Genomic DNA, 18,050 nt, shown 5'->3' on the forward strand with positions numbered 1-18,050 from the left:
TGCCATCAATACAAGTACTTCTTATTAACCCATTCCATGGTTCATTGTTTGTATTGTCAATTGAGAACAGACTGTTAAGTAGATATCGCAGTATCTACTTACAACATGAGTGTTCTGGTTCTTACAAGTGGATTTTAAAAAGGAATCTGTGGTGCAATTCTTTTATTTCGAATGAAAAACATGAGTAAGTAAAATACAATCATTTCAAAAATTACACATAAGTAGTGTTAAACTTTTCTGCTTGGACATGCGGCCAAGAAAGTACAAAACAAGATGAGAAAGTAGAATTTGGATTGGCAGCAGTGTATATGAGCAGAGTATCAAGAAAAGGTAGCATTAGGACACCTGAATTACAAAAGGTGGTCAATTAATTACAGAAACCATTTAATTGGTCCCACTGTTTCCAACATACGACAGATGGAAAAGTTGCCAGAATAATTCAGTACCATTGCAAGCAAACTGAAGGCAGTGTACGCCTCACACCCATGTTCACTAGACGGCAGCATAACAAATGGCTGATGGTCCCAGTCTGCACAGTCTGAGAGACTACTGGTTTTTAGTGTGAAGCATGGATGGCATATTAAGAGCCTCACATTTTAGTGAAACACTCCTTGGCATTGGACCACACCTGGATTCCCTGAAGTGAACAAAACAGTGTGTTAATGTTTAAAATAAGATTTTACAAAGGTTAAAAAACAGTAATGGAACTTATAAAAATTCAACATCAACAAACAATATAAACAAAGTGCTTTAAAAAAAACAAAACATGACTAGTAAAACTACAGAGGATAAAGAAACCAAACAAACCAAAAATATTTTTTTTAAAAACCCACCACAAATCAATAATAAACATTAAAAGATGAAAAACATACCTTCTTACACATGCTGATCTGCATTATGGCATAGTTGATTAGTGCTTCGCGTAAATCTTTATCCTTCTGCTCCTTGAAACGTTCAATGTCATCCCAGGCTGTTTTCATAAACTCTCTATTACAATCACAAGGACACAAGCTGTTAGTCTGTGGGTGCAGATTATCAGAATGAAGAACAGATGAGTTAAACTGGAACAATTCAGCCTTTGATAAGTTCCTTATTTGTTCAAGTTTTAGATCCTGCTGTTCCTATTTACACAGGTGTTTTTTTTTGTTTTTTTTTTGTTTTTCGTATCTTCAACAACTAAATGATGCAAACCATGAAAACGATCACAAACAGCAGGGTTTTCCTTAACCCTGCACTTGACTGTGAATACTACATGCAAGAATATATTTAAACTTAATGTGACTGATGCTACGAATGCTAATGCTACTCTAAAGGTTGGGATCACTTTCCCATTAAAGGTGGAGTATGAAAGATTTTCAATATTTTCAAAATAAATTAATTAATAAAATAACTACAATCATAATTAGATAGTTTTTTGAACATGTAGGTTCCAGTCTGTCCATATTTGATGCGTTATTAAATTACAAGTTTAATTAATGACAAATGACAAAAAACACATTTTTTCTACTGGTAGGCAAACATTTAGGAAGGGTCTTTGTCATTAATTAAACTTGTAATTTAATAACGCATCAAATATGGACAGACTGGAACCTACATGTTTTAAAAAAAACTATCTAATTATGATTGTAGTTATTTTTTTAGTTAATTTATTTTGAAAATCTTGAAAATCTTACATACTCTACCTTTAAATCAAATGGGAAAGTGATCCCAACCCTTTGAACAATAGTGTGTGTTTGATTAAAAAATTAGGCTTGAAATTTGTTACTTACCTAAAAAAAATCTGTCAGACTTTGCTTGATATTATTAGATGCCGACAGTAAAAACTGACAGTGGAAGGAATTTAAAGGAGCGAAGGTAGACTAAGAAGGAAGGTGAATCATGTATGTTTGACTTACTGGCACTCAGCATTTTTCTCCTTGAGTGCTTCCTCTCCCTCCTGGATATTCTGCTCCAGGGCTGCTATCCTGCTTTCCCTCTGCTCCTGGCTCTCTTGACCAAATAACTTAGTGGTCATTCCCTTCAGAGAAAAGATTCGCACAGTCTGCAATCGCAAACAAACACAAACAAAACAGGTTAAATCACAATCAATCATAAACAATCATATCAGTTTTGTCAATCATTGAATCCATTGTATAATGTTTATGTGAAATGCTCTGTTTTGACAACAGACTGGGAATTAATATACTACTGAAACTTTTAAATGACGCATTGACGGTCGTTTACACCCATCCCCTCCCATGGAAAAAACCGGAATCACTTCCATCATGGGAAAAAATAAATAAATCATGAAATTACCTGCTAATTTGCTTTTTTTGAATGCAAGTATTTACACAAGTCTTGACAAGCGAATGAGTCAGTCTTCAGTAAAAAAGAGTGCTTGCAGGCCTTTAACAAGCCATTGCACCTGGCTGTTTGGCATGACATGACCAAAAATAGGCTGTCAGAAAAAAAAAAAAAAAAAAACTATGGAAAGGTTTCTAAACTTCTCTCAAGAAGGTAATTCAACACCGAGTGTGGCAAATGATATTGACTTTTCTCAATCAGCCATTTGAAATTAGAAGCAAGTACAAACAAAAGCTGAAGGTTGTAAAGTTAAATGCAACATAGTGGAAGTCAGTCAAAGACTACGTCAAAACATCAGGACAGACAACTCCAAGCAATATGCAATAAATAGATCACGCAAATGAAGATCCAGCAGGCAGAAACATGAGATTTATATTCATAATGGCAGAGAAAAAAAAAGCAATAACACCTGCAAAGAGAAATACGCAAAGTGAGAAACTGAAGGGAGAAACTGTGGATGTTTGGATGGGAACGACTTTTTATGATTAATCATAATTGCAGTGGGCATGAACATGATGCCAGAACCTCTTCTGTTCAATGAGTTCAATGACCTGCACTAAAAAGACAATTGCTTGAAGAGTACAAGACCATTTCCTCGAGAGCTGATCATATGGGGTCATATGGGGTTGTGGCAAGTGAAGGACAAGCAGCGATGACAGGCATTACTTCCATAGTAGATGAACAGGTGGACTTCAATATTTCAGATACTTTTCTGATTCAATTAAAAAATAGTTATGCATCGTATCTGTGACTTCTTTCTTAAAAGATAAAAGCTGAATGGATACACTTCAACAACGGCGATTCCATACTTTGTCAGGCTTGTAGCGTGCATGTAGACTATTTAATTCACTATTAGTCGTGGTTTTAAACATTACAGTTAAGTAGTATTAAATATTCCTCAATGTTTGTAGAGTTTCATTAAAGATGTCTGAACCATAACAGCAGATTATTGCAATTTCCACATAGAAGGAAAAAGTCACACCAGATCTGCACCTTCTAGCTTGTGTTACTTGGTTTTCCATCCCTACAGGCTGCGAAAAAGGCACGCCTCAATGTAAGGCAGAGTTAGTTATTTCCTCTCAACAAGAAGATTAATTAGTTACTTACTAAATAAATAAATAAATAAACAAATACATAAAGACCAAGATGTCATTGAAGAACACAGCTTATAATGAGGCTGATGTTGTTCTTGGTTCATACAATGGGTTTAACTTACATATGTTATGCATCTTATTTTGTGCTATTTATCTTATTTATTTGAGAATTTTATCGACTATTTTATCTGCAAAGCACTTTGTGCCAACGGTTTGTGAAAGGTGCTATACAAGTTAACTTTACTAGCTTCTACTCTGTACATATGACATGCACTGAGATAAAACCACCGTCATTACAAAGTTATCTCTCGGTGACTCAGGATAATAAAGATCCAGGCTGTTGTGTACCAGACAGAGGAAGAACAATTAACGGACAGTTGATGACGTGATTACTGAGAGCGATTTGTGTGTGTGTTGAGACCTTCACTTTTTGTGCTATAATTGTGATATGGAGTAGATTCTTTTAACCTGTACACCAGAAATGCATAACTGCCTTCTGTCATCTACGCTCCCTGATCGGGTTTTACAACAAAAGTTTTATAACAAAACTAGAGTTGGGACTGATCTGGTATCAATATCAGGGTCTTGTATAAACATGATTCACCTCCATTTTAAAATAAAAGCACACTACAGTTTGTAGAACCATCAAATCCACCTCCCCACAACACTTGAGTGTTTTACTCAGGTCTACCATAGATTCCTACACACTTGACACAAATGGGATAAATGTTGCCTAATGCAACCTTAAAATGTAACGTTATCATGCTATTTGTACGACTCTGTTTTATACAGATGACAAAAAACAAAATACACATTTTTTGACAGACACTTCACTGTTCAAACATTAAAGAAACTGTATTTAATTAGAACTATATGGTGGTGTTTCTTTATTTTCACTATTCCCATATTATTTACATTTCAGACAGCAGGTGAACTACAAACAGTCCACTGGAAATTAAAGCTAGCTGGATGGGTTTTTTTTTCCAGTCACAAAATTCTCTGGTTACTTCACAAAACTATTCAAAACAATTTCACAAAGTAGCCTCTATGACCTGTCTTCCCTGAGAGAAATCCACAGTTAATATGTACTATTGGGAATGGGTGACAAGGGTCTCCTTGGTTATTTGACTTTTTTTTTCTCTACTATTTATTTATGTTTGCAAGAGAAGATAAAAATTAAAAACAACTTAAAAACCTATAAGGAGTGTTGTTATGGTTTTAAATATGTATAGTGTTGTAAAATTAACCAACAGGTAATAATCATGAGATTTCTGAAATCCTGATCATTTCTTTGATAAAAATCTCACCAATAAAATCTGAAATTGTGACATCCCTAATACACACTACTGGATTCCCACCTGGCAAGAACAACAAAATGACCAGCTTGAGGTTTTTTCCAAGCTGAACGAGCCATACATGTTCAGAGGAAACTGAGACATAAAACCTGGTGTGTGTGTGTGTGTGTGTGTTTGACAGCATGTTACCCCAGTTGCCAGTTCTTCTTTCTGTTGTTTCTTGTAGGTGAGGTCCTGAGCTGCCATCTCTAACTCATACTGGATCAAGTCATGTTTCCTACAGACTGACCTGATACATGAAAAAAAATTATGAAATTTCTTCTTTTTTTTTTTTTGCTAAACACAAATGAATTGTTTAAAAATCCCACACACATATGAAACAGCTTGTTCTGCTGCTGCTTATATAAGAAAATGCATCTGATGAACAATCCTCACTATAAAAGAAATATTTCCTTTGTTTAAAAGTGCTTTGGATATCAATTAATTTATTGCAACGATAAACATCTTCTCCGACTAAGAAAAACAAACAAACAAAAAAACTAAATTTAAGAACTACAAATGTAAAGCAGTTTGCTACAGTCAGACTGATGTAAACTCTTTTTGCAACTCTATTTGGTAGACACATTTTTAAAATCACCTTGTCTCCTCTGTTGATGAATTTAGTTCCTTCTGATGACCATTGTGGCCAAAAGTGTCCACACACAAAAACTATTATAACCCTTTGAATAACAGCTTGGAATTTTTAATTATTATCCAAATTATTAAAAAATATTTAAAAAAAATGAATTACTTTCTATGAAGTGAATATTAGAGGGCTTCAGTTGTGGTGATATTTTATGGAGTGTCAGCAGCTCCCTCTAAGGGAGCCTCATGTAAACTGCTTCAAAATCATCACACATTAATATTTTTTCTTCTTTTTTTTGTTACAAAAATCCCTTCAACACATCTGGTTAAAATATGGTCAAAACTACCATACATAAAAAAATTTTTTAAGATTTGTCACCATTTGAATCCCAGTTATTTGAATTATAAATATTGTTAAATTGTCCTCATTGATTTACATCTGCAAAAGAAGAAAGATTTCCTGCCTCTGTCTACAACTGGAAAACCAGTTGAATCTGGTGGAATTAACTTTGGGTACTTTACTACTTTCTTCCAAATTAAATCTTGAATTCAAATGATAAATAGATTTTAACTGCAATGTAACTGCAATGCTAAAATATGTAGTTTTAATCGAAGTCAATGGTGGCAGTTTTTTCCAAGATCATCATTTAAAGTATCTAATACTACATTTAAAAAAAACTTGTGACATCAAATCAATTATGTTGATCTTTGATAAATCCAAGACTAATCACCACTAAAGCACCATACCTGTAATATTTATTTTATTCAAAAATATTTAGTGTTGGATTTTTTTTTTTTTTTAAATTAAATTATTAACAATTCAAATTATTAAACTGGGATACAAGAATATAAGTTTCAAATAGTATCCCACATGCTATAGTGTATTATTGATATATTAACAATGCACTGCTTTCTTTAAATTGCAGATGTGAAGTACTAGATGCATTTCACCAGGAAATACATGGCTGAATTAATTTTAAAAAATCATCCAACAAATGTATACACAGAAGCATCAACACATAAATGCTGACCTGACAACTCTTGGTTGAGGTAAAATGGGAAACCGTGCCAACAGTGGGTTACAAAAATACATCTTTCTGTAAACAATCCTTTACCTGACGGCATCAGTGTAGAAGAGATATTCCTTCAGCTGGTCTGCATAGTGCTCTTCTTCTTCTAGAATGTCATCTATTAATGCAGCATACCTAAATAAATACAGACAGACATATTAACAAAAGAAAAATACCAAGCAAACATTGTGCTTTTGATCAGAGTCAGCAGATACATCTGTTAGTAACTCAGCTAACATGGAGAAGGACTTAACCAGACACTGAAGTCTAAGATGGTGTTCCAGTTGAAGGTTATATTTTGTCTGTTACTCACGTATCCATGTGGTGGCCAGCACTCTGCAAACCATCTCCCATCTCTTTTTCTATCACACTCCACTCACTGGAGACAAAACATGCAAATAAAACAAAGATTTCTCTGTTCAGTATTTACGACCAAAGACGCTGTTTTTTGTAGTAACAAAAGAATGTTGGGCTCTTTTGTTCATCCAATTATTAATCTAATATTTATAAAATTCCTAATTTTTATTAAATCTATGATCATAGCTGTTTTACCATCTTCAACTGTCAAATGCATGATTCCTTGACAGAGATCTGCTTTGAATCAGAAAAAAAAAATCCCCTGCTATAACTTAATCGAGATGCATTATTATCTGTGATGGTAATGGCAGTGTTAACATAAACAGGGTAACTTTTTTTAGTATGGGGCATTGAATTACCCAGTATTTTCTACTGTTACGTTGTTACATTATTGATGATAAAATGTGGCACATTATGGTAATTCAGTACAAACTGTCTTTATCTGACTGCAGGTTTAAGGAGAAGAAAAACTGCTTCAGTAATAATGCCTGACTGAGTGTGTGTAAAATATCATGGCAGATTTGGCCAAGTGTGCACAACCAAACACACACAGACTCAGCCACTCGCACAAACGACCAAGAAATGCACACAGCAACGGTGAACGCAGTCAAAACAAGGGAAGAGTTTTTAAACTATTATGAGAGAAGTTCATGATGCCCAGAAACAAGGAGTTTCTTCATGTTAGCTGGAAGCAGTTAGAATAACGTGAAGCACCTCTCCAGAACCAAAGACGAAGCCATGACATCCAAGAAAGAGAGATTAATGGAAATGATTTTTCTGTAATTTGTTCTGCCAAGTTTCTATTACATGCATTAGTCACATGTAATACTCAGCTTTACTATGAATAACTGAAGATGCAGATTTTTTTTTTTTAGTCCCAATAAAGGGAACATGTTTCTTTTCATTAAAAGAGGAAAATAAGTAAAATAATAATTATTTTAGCAAGTAATTAGTTATTTTTATGATGCTGAAACTCTGTTATTAATGACTTAATTTGTGATAGAGTACCTAGTAAATATAAATAATTACTTTCTTAAAGTAAGGTGCCCTGCATTTGTTATTATAAACTATGTAGATTAAATGTAGATTAGTTACATAAAGTTTTCCCACATTTAAACTTATAATTTGTAAATGCTTAATTTAATTTCATTATTACGTAGAGTTTGATCCAAACATATGATTTTTTTCAATGCCATCACACTGCCGTTCTTACCTGAAAACTCTGCCGTAGTTACCATGGACTTTGTAGACTCCATACAGTCTGTCTGCTACTCGCTGGAACAAGAACAGCCAAATCAATAATCTATAACACAGTTTTCTACTTAAAGTGCACCACTGTGCCAAGACCTTTAGGTGAAAATATTCTGTATGCTTTTCAGTACCTTTCCATTTCTGTTAAAAGCTCTGAAGCGTTTCCTCGCATTAACAATGAGAACCAACATAGGTTGCAATCATCAATAGCCACAAAAATAATTTCAGAATGAAAGTCATGGACAAATAACTATGGGCATGGTGTGTGTCCAACAAAATAAATAACAGAGTAACTCAATTGAAAAACTTAAAAACTGGCATGCTCCAGCAAATCTCACCCGACCTCAGGCCATATGTACCTGGAGAGAAGGTTTTTGTGTGTGTGTGTGTGTGTGTGTGTGTGTGTGTGTGCTTACACATGCCCAAACTTACTGCTCTCACTCTGAGTAGCTGAGAGATGACAGTGTTCAATTCATCACTGTACTGCTTCAGTGCTGTGAATCGTCTGAAAAACATAGGAGTCATATTTTAAACTAAGGCGTGCATTATTTATCCTGAGTACTTATTGGTACTCTGATCTACAATGTAAGATAAAATATTTTAAAATATCTACCAAATTTAAATTTGATTACTTCTTATATAATATCCCAAAGCTGTCATTTCCATATATAATACAGACATAATCAATTTACAAAAGCATGTCTGTTTTAAACCTACTTGTCAGGGTTTTTCACTCTGAATGAGGCATTCAAAGACTTGAGCCTTGAGTCCACCTGGTGGAGAATAGCGTTAATTGCATTATAAATATGGTACACAGAAAATACAGTAAATGCAACTTCAGTTTTCATTTGATTAAGCCAGTTATAATGCATCAAGTCCGAAATGTGGATGTGGAAAGTTTAAAAAATTTACAGGACAGAAAATCAGGCAGTCGGCAGACTGATGTTTTTAAATAAAACACAGCTAAGCATACCATACCTTGTCTTGGAAACCTGTTTCCAGAACTGCCTCCCTCCATCCTTTTTCCTGAGGACATTTTATGGATGCATGACAAGAAGAAATGTCAGTAATACTATGTCAATACTGCATCATCCAACTAAAAGTTACATCATGACAACACACGAAAAAAGGCTACAGTGGGTTAAGTCTTTCTCAGCTGGCTAATTTGAAATGCAAATCCCGAGGTTCAGTTTGTTTATGTTTCCAAGACCAACCCTCTATTCAAAGTTGATTTTATCATAGGGAAAGTAACCAAGGACACCATCATTTTACCGTCCGTTATAACAGATAAAGACCAAATTCATGCAGAATGCATGCAAGAGCTCTGCAGCAGAAACTTACTCAGTCCTGTCAATAAGTTGACTGGTTGGTTGCAGCTGGAGGGAATGTTGCAGAAGGCTTAAAAAGACTAAGAGTTCACCGTCCATTTTGATACGGCAATGTTATAGTACTTTTTGTTTCATATTTGTTGCTTATTGGATGCTCCCAAACAACTTTTACAGCCTGAGCAGCACCTTCTATCATTTTTCCATGAAACTATTGCAAGCTTGATTTTACTGTTGTACCATGACCGTTCTAGTTCTTCAAACAAATGTATAGCAGCTGTGTACTAACACACCAACCTCTGTGAGAAAAAGGAAGAAAATCTTGTCATTAGAAAGGACAGGATGTGCTGCAACCCGCAAGAGGAAGTTTTCCAGACCAACTCTCCGCCGCTCAACAAAGTCTGGGTCGAGGTTATCAGCTGAAAGTTTGTGCCATACAAACTCAGCCTACAGCAGACACAAGAGAACAAAGTACATAAAAATAAATGTATGCTGACGAATTAAATCCTTAAATCAACTCAACATAATAATCCTTTTACTATGATGTAGTATATCCCATCACTTATGTGTCACTCACTCTTTTCTCTGGCAGTGGGGGGATGATGATGTAGGGATATGTGACCAGGAGGTATGTTCTGAGCAGCTCAAACTCACTGTAGCGTCTCCACAAAGTATCAGGTGCAGCTGGCGTTCCTCCTTCTGGGACAGACTCAGCTGACCTGTTAGCAGGAGTATACAGAGTATTTCATTTCAAGTCCTAAAATATGTAAGCAATTACTATTGTTCAAAACAACTTGAGCCACAAAAAGCTAAAAAAGTGTCATGCTGATATTCCAATGTCATTTTCCAAGTGCAAAATGACTAGATTTTCTTTCCAGAGACATTTCACACAAACAACAAAATACTCCAAGTCCAAGGGACACCATGGACAGGTCGCCAGTCAAATTGCAGGGCCAACACAGAGAGACAAACAGCCATTCACACTCCCACTCACTACTAGGGACAAGTAAGAGAAGCCAATTAACCTAACATGCCTGTGTTTGGATGATGGCAGGTAGCCGGAGAGAACATGCAACTCCACACAGAGTAACCTTACTCACAAGGTCTTGTTTTGTTTTGACACAAGTACAAAAGATGCAAATTAGATCAAGCTATAAAACACTGAGGACAAAAGATTTTTTATATATATATATATATATATATATATATATATATATATATATATATATATATATATATATATTAATTCAAGAAGCATTATGGAAAGATCAATAAATGTAAATGGACCCACTTCACCTGTCAATTTACATCACATCATTAAGATGTCTATATTTACAATTAGACAACCAAAAACGTGTAGCCCATTAAATACAACCAGACAGAATAGTTATGACTTACCGTATTTCTATGAGGTAGACAGTGTAGGTTTCTTGCATATTAACCGTGTTCTTGCCGGTCCTCTTCTCAGCCTCTGCTACACTTATCTCCATTTTTCTTAACAGGACTGTGCTTCTTTCAACCATCTGCACATCAAAAAGACTAATGATAAATATAAACTGGAGCATTAAGAGTAAAATAACATGTTTTGAACAGAATAGCGTGGTTTCCAGTGATAAAGAGACATGTTTCTACCATTGACTCTGCTTTACAATAATAGATGGCGTGTGTAGATCACAAGAAAAAAAAAAAAAAAAAAAAAAAAAAAACATTAACCAGCTAAAGAGGTACAACTAACTTGCCACTTTACAATCACAAGTTGTGTTTTAGCTCAAGATACCATTTAACTAATGCTGAACAAACGACAAAGAGAAACTTGTGGGTCTCGTTTGAAGTAAGAAAAACTTATTTTTGCGTTAAGACTAGCTAATTAGCAAGCTAACAGCAGGAGTAAACTTTGTTAAAGTTTGGAGCAACAGCTGCTTGACATATTTTGTAACTTTAAGGTTAGAAGGAAGATTTGGTGGTCAGAAGCATTTCCGAGTCCCTTTAATGCTTCATAACATTGCTTTTTTTTCCGTCAGTAAGAAAAAAAAAGTCTTTGTTGCTAAGAACCACAGTAATTCAACTAGCTAACTCAGGCCACAAAGATTTGTTTTTCAGACAACACTGACATTTTAAGTTTAAAAAATGTTTGCTGAATAAAACCACGAAGATTACAACCGTGTTTTTGATGTTGTTCTCTGATTCCGTTGCAGTGATGTCGGTATTGCCAATCACGGCTACTTCCTCGCTACTTCTAGAGTCTGCCATGATCATCTGACTTCCGCGCTGCTGCTGCTGCTGTCAGCTGAGCTGGCAGGGCGCTGATGCCTCTCCGGCGCGCATGCGCAAGTCACCACGACGCCAGGGATCTGAGGATCGAAATCCAGAATATAAATCAGAGCGAGCGAGCTGCACGCGGCGACCACTTCGAGAAAAAGCTTTGTTGATAATGTCCACAGGTTTATTTAGTTGCTTAATACACAAAGTAGTTTTAAATGAATAGATAAAGTCATTGAGCAAAATAAGAATAAAAACATATAATGCCAGTAGGTGTTTGAATAACTACTACTACTACTACTACTACTACTACTACTACTACTACTACTACTAATAATAATAATAATAATAATGTGCCTTTCAAGTTTCCATACAACACAGCATCTTGCATCGCTATTGAACCCTGCCTCCATCAGCATAATTTGCATCCCCTTCCTTGTTTGGCAATGCTGACATCTGCTGGTGTGTTAGTAGGCTAGTAGTGATTTTTAATACTTAATTTCCAACGTTAATATGGGTTTTTTTTTCTTCAGAAGGAGAAGTGTGGAAATATATTCAACACAATGAAACTGTGGGGTATCCTGATTACCAGCTGAACATGAGGAGAATGTAGCTTTTGCACCACATGTTCATGAAATTATTTTGACTTCCTAACTTTAATGCTTCACTTGGCTTTAAAGGTTTGGTTGTATGGCCTTCTAGAAAAGAACTAGCTAAAAATGTGTAATTCCTCATGAGTTTCATTACTATTGCAATATCCTTAGGTCCCGCTCTCATTTCTAGTGGATGTTGTGGACCAAGATCTGTTTGAGTAGAGTGTGGTATGCCTCAGGCTAGTAAACAGCACAGAAACACGGCCTTGTAGTTCCTGTGGTCACACTGTTGTGCAGTGTTTAATGTTTAAAGAGAAGGGTGGGGCAGGATTTAGTAAGGAAGCATTTTATATAATGCCACAGGGCATGGAGCTGGGTGTTGGAGTGTTGTGGGATGTGGGATGGATGAAAAGAGAGATGGACCAGGAATGTCTAAAAGAGAAGAAAATGCAAGACACTGAAATGAATCAATATTGCCAATGGCTGCAAAATGATCAGTGAGAAAGGCGCATCAGGTATGGAGTGATGGATGGGGAAATGGTGGGATGTGGTTTCAGGCTGCAGCATGTCCGGAAACCCAAAGCTTGCGCTGTGACCAGCCGTTGTCTCAGAAACAGCATAGTTACCATTTTTTCCTGCCACTGACCTCAAACCAGCCACCACCACTTCCTGTCCGCACACATGGGCATTCATACACATATACTGACACACACAACCATCCAGTCTTATTTGGCTGACTATAATTGGCTATTTGACAAATTTTACAGCTGTCTGACCGATGCTCTTAAACTAGCTACAATAAGCAATGTCTAGCATGGGATAATGCTGTGTGTTTGTCATGTCTAAATCCAGAACTTGTAAGGAAACTATTTAAACTACAAGCACGACAATCATATGAAAATGGCCAAGAAGTAGAATAAAAAATTGCTGATCAACAGATGAACCAATCAACAGTAAAATCAAATAATTAAAGGGAAAAAAATGAAAAAGTAAGCATTTGTGTATATGTATACCTATGCTTTGTAGAAAGTCTTTTGTCAAAAACAGGTTTATCTTTTTTTTTTTCTTCTTTTGCTTATCTACAGTTCTGATAAATTACATTTGTTTCATGTGGTCACTTGTTAAATATGCCTGTTAGTCTGACAGCTCATTTGTCTCTTGAACAGTAGAGGGAAGCAAAAACCAAATAAAGTATTTGTAGTGCATTGATGTGAGAATACGTCTCAGCAGCAAACATTTGCCTTCTGACAGCAGAAATAGCTGCATGTGATTCTGAACTAATTGTCGGTATGAGTGGGAGTGTACATGCTCTCTGTGTTAGACCTGTTATGGTTTGATCATCTGTCTGTGGATGTATCCTGCTTTTACTCAATGCCAGTTCTAGTCTAACAATCTAGCTGGTTGTATGAGGTTTGAATACAGAATTATGAAGGAATCATTGGATACTATTTAATCCACTCTGAAATCTACCAGTTGCAATGGCAATAAAACATAATCAAAATGCAGCCTGATGTTACAACTGAACAGCTGGTACTGTATTGCCAGAGTTGCTGGTACACAAATAATGCTGTTGTGATCAAACAACTCAATGTTTGGTTCATTTGGCTAGGAATATTTACTCCAAAAATTCATCTTTTTTATTTTTTTTCTTTGTCTATGTGGTGAGGTGCAAACTTCAGTAATGTTTAAAAGCCTTGATTTTAGATCAGGGCCTTTATCTTGGACAGCAGTATTTCAGGCCAAGATGATACGAAACTAATGAACTGATGGTGATATTAATTCTGCAGTAGCCCCCAATTCTGCTGAAAACACACCACTTACTATAAATGCAATGTAAGCAAGAAAAAGATGAGGGGCCACATTTGAATGTTGATTCAGAAAACAGTGAAAGATAGTGACTTTGGGTGCCTGAAGCTTAACAAAAGTTTAAAAAGAAATATTTATTGTTGAAGATATTGGAATTTAAGTGCCCTGTGATGAAAAAGCACATGTGCCAAATTTAAACCCTTCTTGTACTGAAGTACAGCTCTTTGGACTAACAATAACCTAATGACAAACCTCTTACCAGGATCTGTACTAAGATTTTTAGACTTTCCCACTGTACTATAGGTTGGTCAATACAAAGAGTGCAGAAATAAAACTCTTTTAGCTTTTGACACAGTGAAGCTACCAGCAGTATAGCCATGATCAGTAACAGAATGTCAAATTGACCATATGCTTGACTTAATCATCTTGATATGCAGGGTTTGTTATTACTTACGTTTTTACATATATGTTATACTCTCTGTTGTTGATTTCAAAATAATTAAATGCTAGAGTTACCAGTGACCTATGTAAAACAAGTCAGGTATTGGAAGTTCTCTTGGATTACATAAAAGGTGTAACACCTTAGAGTGGTGGAGTTGATGTAGGAGCCAAGAGGGGTGCCAGCAGTGGGGGCTGCCTTATGAGTTTTATGGTTAATAATTTTCCTTTTCATTAGTATTATTTTTTTCATTTTCCCATCCATTTCTGTTTTTCTCAAACTGTAACTTCTTTTCCGCTGCATCTGTGACATTTGAAATGTACAGTGTGTCAAGTTATTATGCTGAAACAAAAGAAAATTGAATGTAATACTGTTCCCCTCAAAAGTTTGGTTTTAATCAAATTTAAAAAGCCAAAAAACTAAGAAAGGCTTAGTTTTCCCCTCATGTTAATTGGCTGGAATTTGAATAAAATTTCTGTATTTGCATAACTCTAAGGGCTCTATTGAACACCATAAGAGCCCAGTATAATGCATACGATACATACAATTTCTGAGACATTTTGCATCACTTTATGGTTGCAAACTTTGCTCAAAATCCTTTAGAACACAATCAAATAGTTGTTTTTTTCCCTCTTAATGGACACCAAAAAGCAGGAGATTACATGATAAAAATGTTATCATATCACATGGCAATAAATATTAAATATCCCTAAATATATCCCTGATATATCCCTTTATTTATGTTTTTTTTTTTTTGTTTTTTTTGTTTGTTTGTTTTTTTTTTTTGTTTTTTTACATTTCGTTAAAGGGACAAATAAAGATCCTATATCAAAAACATTTATTTTGCTGACCATTTTTCTTTTTGACAGGTTGGGTCTCAAAAAGTTGATTCTGCCATTTAAAGTTTTATGTGTTAAGATTTTTGTAATGACAATTTTAGACCCAACTTTACCCTGGACCAGATATTCAGATCATTGGAAGTTCCATTTTATGTCTTTATGTTTATGTGTGCACATACAGTATGCAGGGTTGGTTACAAAGATCATAAAGAGGAAGCCCTTGTGGTCACTAAAATGGAACATACATTTTACTACAGTCATAGTCGCCATCCTTCATGTTTCCCTCCTTTATTCTTCTAGTCTGTTCTTTGACAGTGGTGGAAAACTCAAGCAGTGTGTCCAGTGACCCTGTATTTGAGTGGGTGTGCATAACATAGAGATGTTGAAATCCCATGGTGCAGTTCATTTGGGATTATAATTAAAGCATGACAAATAAAATAGCTTAAATGACCCTTTAGAATAATGGAGTTCCTATTTCCTTTTTTTTTTTTTTTTTTTTTTTTATTTGAGATCATTATTAAATTGTAATTTTGCCTCACACAAACTGATTTAGAAAATCTCTACTTCTTCTCAGATTGATTTCTTAATTATATTTTATATTTAAAAATTGGTGGCTTACATTATTTCTCAGTAGGATTCCATTTCTAAGATATGCTAATTAGAAGTTTTCTTTGGTTCATAAAAGGATAGATGGTATAATTAGATTTTTTTTAAAGCTGTAGGCCTATTTAGACACTCATGAGACTTACATCAAATTGACATGCTGTTGAAAGTGATATTTTCTCATGTCTACTCTGTGTTATAAATATTTTTTCCCGGTTAACGCTCTCCCATTCATCACCAGTGAGATGACAAATTAAGATGTGCAATTCTCATTGAACACTTCCCTGCATGACTGCCACTGACTCACAACAAGCTCACACATGCACGTGTGCATACTAACTCTAGATGGGTGCTTCATCTAACACACATATGCAGACACACATGCAGAGTGTGAGCAATGCAGTATAATAAGTAGCGTGGCAGTACTGTGGTCAGCTTTGCCCCATGTCCAATCATTGAGAAGCCACATGAAGGTTTCTTGGTATTAAAGGACAAGCCTTGGTTGGCTGGGAGGGAATCTGTCATGCAACAAGAAAACAGTATTTTTCACCCTTTTCCCGTCTTTCATGTCCTCTCTATCCCTTTTTCTACTCCCCTCTCCAAGTTCTGTCTCCTTCCATTTTTTTCTCTCTTCCTTTCCCCATTTTTTTCCTCTTTTTTATTTCTTTCATTCTGTGGCACATTAGACTCCGTTGTAATATTCTCCAGCTTAAAATGCTTAGACCACTGGAATGTTCCGTCAAAGAGGTAGGAGGACCTTGGGGGGCGGGACAGACCAACATAACCAATTAAGGAGGAGATTGAGGTAAGACGGACAGCTTCTAAATGGTGTAATAACAACCTACTAAAATGTAATTACAATGCAATAGCAATAGACACTTCTAATGACAGGATGTATATGCCAATGTGATTTCCTAATTATGGCCTTGGCATAATGGGTGACTGTTAACATGGCGTGGAGATTATAGAGAGGTGTCTGAATGCCGAATTCAACCGCACAGACTTGTAACAGTGCTGAATGGCATGATGGCCATTCAGAAGTGTTGGCATTGATCAGAAGTCTAGATTAGCAGGTTTCAAAGAAATTTTATTCATTGAGTAAGTTTAGGCCTAAATAACTGATTTATTTGGCAATTTTAAGAGAAGTTAATTCCTCATCTATTTATTTGTCCAGTTAGAGTTTTATAAATTAGACAAATTTTGCTAGCTATTGATCCATTTCTGTTTTTTTTTGTTTTTTTTTTGCATTTTCTCATATGGTGAGTCCATCTGCAATCTGTCTGTCAACCCGTCTGTCCTTATGTGATCCATCCATCCATTCATCCATCCATCCATCCATCCATCCATTCATCCATCCATCCATCCAATCATGTCTAACAAGAGGAGTGGATGGTGGCGTCCATTATTACAGAGCATCCCAGAATAGAGTCTAGTTTTATTACAAGTCCCTCTGGTCGCCGTGGCTACCCAAATTACAGGGCAGCCTTCTCACACATAAAAAAGGTTGTGCTGCTGAAAACCAGCCACCTCAATAAAGGATGGATTAGAAAATCCTTTGCTTTTTTTCTCTTCCTTTCCTTTTTAAAAGGTTTTGAGTACATTTTTTTTCCTTCTCTGGTGTTTTGTTTTATGTTGGGGTGCAGCGGTCTTCTTCAGTGGTTCTGCTCCCCGACCCTGCGGCGGGAAAATACGCTCACTTGTGGGTTTCTGGGAAGGCAGCGGTGGACAAAACATCTGCTGGGAGCAAGATGTATGTATGATGTGTGAGTGTGCATGCATGGTTCTGTATGTGTGAGCATGTGCATGTAGGAATATTGCTCTGGCATCCTGTTTGAGTTTACAAATCCATTTAAATGATAGCAAAACAGCAAAAGATAGCAAGAAACTAGGTTGCTTAGCTTCATACACTTAGAAGACAGATTTGAAGGTCTAATTTAAAGTTGGATGAATAATAAAAGACTGTTAAAGTGGCGAAAGACATGTGCACTGATGTTGTGTTTGGACTTAATCTGCTTTACCATGCTTTAAAGACAACAAGATGCTGGAAATACACTAATATTTTAATGTTCACAGATTGTTTGATACATTTTGTACCTGTTATTGAAATGCAAACATCTGTCTTGGCAACCAAATATGTATATTCCTAAAAAAA

The 18,050-nt window shown here is 35.7% G+C and overlaps 1 protein-coding gene across 1 annotated transcript; it reads right to left on the bottom strand.

Moving 5' to 3' along the window:
- Window positions 1–230: 230 nt before the first annotated feature.
- On the bottom strand, window positions 231–11,646 carry snx4 (sorting nexin 4). Its single transcript, XM_079254907.1, has 14 exons — window positions 11,520–11,646; window positions 10,758–10,882; window positions 9,937–10,078; window positions 9,657–9,806; window positions 9,013–9,060; window positions 8,752–8,807; window positions 8,467–8,539; window positions 7,997–8,058; window positions 6,740–6,805; window positions 6,472–6,561; window positions 4,922–5,021; window positions 1,896–2,041; window positions 873–987; window positions 231–637 (listed from the first exon to the last, which is right to left on the bottom strand). The coding sequence occupies exons 1-14, from the start codon at window positions 11,613–11,615 to the stop codon at window positions 590–592; spliced, it is 1,317 nt and encodes a 438-aa protein (XP_079111033.1). The 5' UTR covers window positions 11,616–11,646; the 3' UTR covers window positions 231–589.
- Window positions 11,647–18,050: the final 6,404 nt, after the last annotated feature.

This window comes from Telmatherina bonti (assembly GCF_933228915.1).
Source record: "Telmatherina bonti genome assembly, chromosome: 15".
Lineage (NCBI taxonomy): Eukaryota > Metazoa > Chordata > Actinopteri > Atheriniformes > Telmatherinidae > Telmatherina > Telmatherina bonti.